General features: G+C 26.9%; 1 protein-coding gene across 1 annotated transcript; it reads right to left on the reverse strand.

The window, feature by feature from the left end:
- Nucleotides 1-672: 672 nt before the first annotated feature.
- Nucleotides 673-5,407, reverse strand: LOC145838878 (Na(+)/H(+) exchange regulatory cofactor NHE-RF3-like). Its single transcript, XM_082946499.1, has 10 exons — nucleotides 5,384-5,407; nucleotides 4,797-5,072; nucleotides 3,852-4,124; nucleotides 2,810-3,199; nucleotides 2,372-2,548; nucleotides 2,082-2,258; nucleotides 1,670-1,846; nucleotides 1,267-1,416; nucleotides 848-1,016; nucleotides 673-698 (listed from the first exon to the last, which is right to left on the reverse strand). The coding sequence occupies exons 1-10, from the start codon at nucleotides 5,405-5,407 to the stop codon at nucleotides 673-675; spliced, it is 1,839 nt and encodes a 612-aa protein (XP_082802625.1).
- Between the last annotated feature and the right edge of the window lie 967 nt (nucleotides 5,408-6,374).

Consider the following 6,374-nt stretch of genomic DNA (forward strand, 5'->3'; position numbering starts at 1 on the left):
TATTATTCTAGATAAAACTACACCCTTGAACTAAAAATTTAGGTCATAATTTGAACCTTACACTAGATATTCTGTAGCAAAAAATAAAAGGTGTTAGGTAGTTTTAATGGTAGGTTTTTGAGAAATCTTGTTAGAGGGGCCATAGCTTTTTTATTTTATTTAAAGGGGATATTTTGAAAAAGAGCTTTGGAAACCCTGCCTCTGACAAACATTTTTAAGCGTCGAACTTTTTTATCGGTGTTAATAAACTTAATAATATATATTAAGTTCAATTGTATGTTTACGCGTAATAGCTTCCTAAATTACCAACACCAGAATCTTACTATGAAAAATTAAAACAATTATTTTTGCTGCGAAACTTATTTCTGTTAATAATACTTTAAAGTAATTTTGTCTCTATTAAGTAAATCAGTTTACAAATCTTGATAGTTAATAACAACAAGTTTTCAGTAGTATATTTATTAAATAAATAAAGTAAAAACTTTCTTTCAATATACAACAAAATTAAACTTTTCAAAATGCAATTTATTTTAATATGATAACTACAACTAGTTTATTAGAACACTTGTGTCATGAAAACAGCAGACAAGTAGATACACGAAAAGCTACTAAAAAGTTCAAACATTGCAATTATCATCTTAAACTTTTCGGATACTTAGTCTGCTTATTTAGCTAAAATCCACCACTTGGAGCACTTGCTGTAAATTTGTTTTTGGTTTTTTAGTCAATTTAGAATTTTAATCAAAAATTAATAAAGCATGAAATATCAACTTAATTTTAATATAAAAAACTTGGATACAGACACTTTTAAGTTATCACATTTTAAATTTAAAAAAAGTTATCTTACATCTCGGACGCATGTCTATGACGTTTTGCTTCTTAGGTAGAGTTCCGTTCTTTTCGTGATACTTGTGAGCTGCCTCATTTATTACCACAATTTCAATATCATCTTTTATAACTGAGATCATTTTCTTTACGTCATTTGCTGCCATATTGTACACATACACTCCGTTAATCTGTAATAAGACAAACAGCATTTTTTAATACAATCGAAGTTCTTGATAAAAGTTCAAATTTTTATAAACAACTATAATAATTTAAGAGTTACTTACTTTTTAGCTTTTTAGGTTCTTTGGTTAAAAAATTCACAATGGAAATGATTTATAGAACAAAACAAAAAAAATTTCATACTAAACTATTTTTAAACTCAGTAAGTTCTTACAGCCTTGCTAATACCTATACAGAGTTCTTAAAACAACTACAAACTTCAATAATGCGATCATAACATCTGATTCCAGAGGCAAATATGTCAACCATAACTACTGGTTTACTTGAGTATTTCTGCTCTTCATTCAACCAAAATCCAAAATTTCCATCCCTTCTATTCACAGTGTGCACCTTGGACTGTAACTTCGTCTGAAACGGTAATTTTAACGAACATTTAAAAACGATAGGTTGTGACAAACTAAAGTATACGATATCTTGCACTTCAAAATAAAAGAAAACTGTAAGTTAAAATAAATGGACTAAAAACCATTAAAAACTCTTTAATTATCACCTTTTACAAGTGTAAACTTGTATTTAGAAATCTAGCTTTATAAATTTCAAAATATTTTTTCGGTAAGATTTTTTTATATGGACAATTAATAGTTTTTGCTGTAAATCATACCTGTCCAAACATTGATTTTTTAACATGCACTCCTTTTCCAGGGTAAACTTGCTTGCTTTGAAAAATAGCAAGTTCTTCTCTACCAACTACAAGAAGCTCAACAGCTAATCCTGTACTTTGCTTGAGTATCCGTTCAACAGTTGCAGGATCTTTTTCGTACACTCGAATGTTGTTAATCTAATAATAATTCTAAATTATTATATTGATTACATGAATTTATCAAAAAAAAATTATTATTTAGATTATGGTTTCAATTAAAAAAACAAAAGCTTGAAAAGTTGACGAGGAAATAAAATTACTTACTTTTACATTTTTTACATACAAATATTTAAAACTTAGATGTTAAGTATGAAAATTTACGAAAAATGGTTTACTAACGCATGCTTTTGAAAAGTTGAAAATTTTTACAAACCTCAACAATGCAGTCACCAATTTTTAAGCCAGCATCATAAGCAGGTCCATTTAGATAGAGTGCCGAAATAATCGGTTTATTTTGGTGCTCCGGTTTTGTGCTGAGGTCAAAGCCAAAATTACCACCAGTTATTTTGAATTTGTAAGTTTTTGGTGGCGGTGGAGGTGCTGTTCTTTTCTGCGCGTTTTTATTTTTAGTTGATAAAAACTTTAACGAATCAGTTTCTTTATTTTTAAACTATTATTTTTTAAATATAACAAAAACTACAACACTTTTAAAAGCTAACTCACCGGCATAATGTCAGAGTAGCGTCTGTTTAGATGCTGCATGGAAGGAACAATTTTTTTAGAGTCAAAATACTGAGCATCGCTTTTTTCTATAACTAAAAGTGCTACTACATTACCTGCATCACTTATCATACAGCAAGCTGTTTTGGTTGGACAATTGTACACGTTCAAGCCATTGATCTGTTTGATTTTTTGATTTAATTTCAAAACTAGATTTTGGACTTTGCTAAGATAATTTTCCATTAGTATTTTTTAAACTATGTATTAATATAAAACTTTTCCTTAAAGAGGTCGCAATTTTTTGCCACCGAAACCGGTCGTGTATAAAATATTTAATTTGCACACCTCTATTTTAATACAAAACTACATAAAAAAAAAGACTTTTTTTTAGTATAAAACTTCTTGAAAATATACTTAGATTTCATTAAAACTTTAATAAACCTCTACAAGACGATGTCCTTTTTTGATTCCTTGCTGCATAGCAGCACCATTAGCTGCTACATCAGTTACAACAGAAGAGTTTTTGTTGTCACCATCACTAGCTAACGTTAGTCCAAAACCATTACAAGGATCTTTACGAATTTCACAAAGTTTCATACCGACCATTTTCGAATCTTTATCACTACTGGAATCAAGTTTAGTGGGCATGTTAGATCTTAAAAACTCCAAATTTTGTTGTCCTAGATACTCTTTAGAAGGAACGATATTCCTCGAATCAAAATACTCAGCGATATCTTTTTCAATAACACGAATATTAACAAAGTCTCCAGAGCTACTAATCATACCAACAGTTGTTTTAGTGGGACTGTTGTAAACATTCACATTGTTTATCTGAAAAGTTTTACTAGTATCATAGCGGTTAAAACTAAAAACAGTCAATAGAGCTGTTTACTAAAGCTTATTTTAAGTTTGAACTGAAACAACATTGATTATAAGTTGCATTATCAACAAACTTGAAATAGGTTTTACAGTTAAAACTTTAACATTTACACTGGTGAGTAAAATCTAATTAGCAATACTTTAAAACAAATACAAATTTTCTAAACATATTCTAAAATTAAATTTAAATATTGTTTGGTAAATAGTAACATAAAACAGAAAAAAAAACATATGAATAGTTTTGAAAAATGAGTTTTTATCATAAATGTTTGCTGTAACTCTCTAGAGCAGTATTTCTAGAGGTGTTGACATCGCCCACTTTTGAACAAAGTCACTTATGGACAACCAAACATTCATTTACAATCAATTTTGTTCAAAAGTATATCACCCTCTATTTGCCTTATTAGTTTAAGAACAACTGCTCTAAAGTAGCCGAAATCAACGAAGTTTTTTTGATAGTTGATTAGAAATAAACAAAGTACTTTAAGATCATACTTCAATAACAAATGAAATGTTTTGAATAGACTAGTCTTGTTTTGACAGACACTGTAATTTTCTAATTTACAATGTTCGTTTTTATATCATTAAAAACTAATCAACAAACCTCTACAATACGATGTCCTGTTTTTAATCCTTGCTTCATAGCACGACCATCCAAAGCCACCTCACTTACAACTGAAGAATTTTGGTTGTCACCATCAGCAGTTACCTTAAATCCATATCCTTTACACGGATCTTTGATAATAGTGAACAGTTTCGAATCAAAATACTGAGCACCATCTTTTTCAATAACAAGAATATGAACAGCCTCTTCAGAACTACTAATCATACCAACAGTTGTTTTAGTAGGGCTGTTGTAAACATTCACAAAGTTTACCTGTAAAGTTTTGTTTGTATCATAGCAGTTAAAACTAAACAAAGTTAATAAAGCTGTTTGTTAAAGCTAATTTCAGTTTAAACTAAAACAAAATTTTGTTATAGATTACACTATTAACAAACTTGAACTAGCTTTCACACTTTATATTTAATTTTTTTATAATTGAAATAAAAAAGAAAAAGCAATACTTTTAAGAATTGTTGGAATTTTCGATAAATGATTGTTAACTTTCAAAACTAAAAAGTAATACATTATTTTTTTGGGTGATTAACAAAAAATACGTAAAAAAATAAAATCATATAAATATAAACAGCTTTGAAAAATAATTTGATATCATAAGTGCTTTGCTGTAATTCTCTAAAGCAGTATTTCTTGAAAGTGTCGGCATCTCCCACTTTCGGGCGTAGTCACTTACGCATAACAAGTGCTCATACTTTTTTCTAAGCTATACTACTTACTAGTTGCCTTCCTTAGTTAAGGAACTACTGTTCTAGAATAACGGAAATCAACTAATTTTATTGAATAGTTGAACCGAAATGAATTAAGTAGATTAAGATCATACTTTAGTAATAAGTGAAGTTTCTAAAGTTGAAACTAACTTATTTCGACCGACATTTCGATTTTTTAAGTTAGAAATTTCGTTTTTAAATTATACAATACTAATCAACAAACCTCTACAATACGTTGTCCTGTTTTTAATCCTTGCTTCATAGCACGACTATCCAAAGCCACCTCACTTACAACTGAAGAATTTTGGTTGTCACCATCAGCAGTTACCTTAAATCCATATCCTTTAAACGGATCTTTATTAAGAAGGAGTAGTTTCATGCAAAACTTTTTTTCATCATTTACGTTTATATTCGAAAACTCCTGTTCCAAACGAGCTGCCTCAAGTTTTTGTCTAACATAGCTTTCTTCCTTCAGTATCTTATCTTTGATATCTTCGGGCTGTTGTTACAATATGTAATGGCGATATAATTAAGATTATAAATAGTTTTCTCAATCAAAGAAACTTTCACTTAAACATATTAAGTTTTTTGTAAACTTTTTGGATATAATTAATTTTAAGAGAAGTTTAGGAAAAATATTTACTTATTTATAAGTTGTACCAGAAAATTTTATAAAGTTAAAGCACAAAATAATTTACTAATTTATTGAATACTAGATAAATAATAATGTTTTCTACATTAAATTTAAATAATAAATTATATATAATTTCTAAAAACTTATTTTTTTTACAAATAAAAACATAAACTTACACTTGGGTATGGTTTACAATTCATTTTTATCACTTTATAAAATAAATGTCTGAATTTCTATTTTTTTATTAAAACGAGCTATGATTTTTATTCTATCAAGTAAAAATTTAACTAAACGTTTGTTTTTTTTTGTTCTTTTTTAATACAAATACTACTTTTTTTATTTTAGTACTTTAACTTTACACTATTAAATTAATATCTAAAAAATAATGAACTGAATAATCACTTTTTCGCTGATTTAACATATAATAAACTAATTGTAGTGCAAAATAATATTTATAATGAATATTTTGAAATTGAAACAAAATTAAAATAAGCTTTTAAAAATTTTAACAACTTATAACAACTTAATTTAAGGGATTTTTCTTAATTTAATGAGTATGTATTTAAGTTTTGTATTTTAGCTTAAATTGTGTTTTATGGCACTTAAAGCTTATAAAAACTAAAAAGAGGTTATTTTATTCTTTAAACATAACTTAATGTAATTTTATTTTGTAAGGAATTATACTATTTAATAATCCAAAAAACAATAACGACATGGTATTTTTATAAAGCTGCAAAAAAGTTTTTGATCACTAAAATATAGCCTATAACATTTATACTAAACCTTACAACATACAGTTGACTTATTTATTACATACAGTTCAGTATGTAGTAGTGTTTATTGTTTTAAATTTGTTTATATTTTTAGTTTTGATAACACTTAAAATTTAATTGCTTACTAGAACTAAAATTATACTGCTGACTGTTCTGTTTTAACATATCTATTTTTATAATGTTTAACAATTATAAAATAATTGTAATTGTTTACACATGATCATAAGTATTGAAAATTGATCAAATATTTTTAATTTATAATTTTATTAGCTTAAAAAATCTAAGCGAACTTTTTAATACTAATATAAGTCAAATTTTTATAAAAAACTTTATTTAATTTTTTTTTCAATAACATAGTTAGCACAGTAGTCTAACTTTGCGGCACTTTTAGTAA

The sequence above is a fragment of the Thalia democratica genome, chromosome 6 (genome assembly GCF_965202585.1).
Source record: "Thalia democratica chromosome 6, ktThaDemo2.hap1.1, whole genome shotgun sequence".
NCBI lineage: Eukaryota > Metazoa > Chordata > Thaliacea > Salpida > Salpidae > Thalia > Thalia democratica.

Excerpts from the sequence above, each read along its gene's own strand:
- LOC145838878 (XM_082946499.1), bottom strand. The coding sequence starts at position 5,407 with ATGAATTGTAAACCATACCCAAGT. Across the intron at positions 5,073-5,383 it reads ATTGTAAACCATACCCAAGT|CCCGAAGATATCAAAGATAA; the intron begins GTAAGTTTATGT and ends TTGTAACAACAG. Across the intron at positions 3,200-3,851 it reads CAGGACATCGTATTGTAGAG|ATAAACAATGTGAATGTTTA; the intron begins GTTTGTTGATTA and ends AAAACTTTTCAG.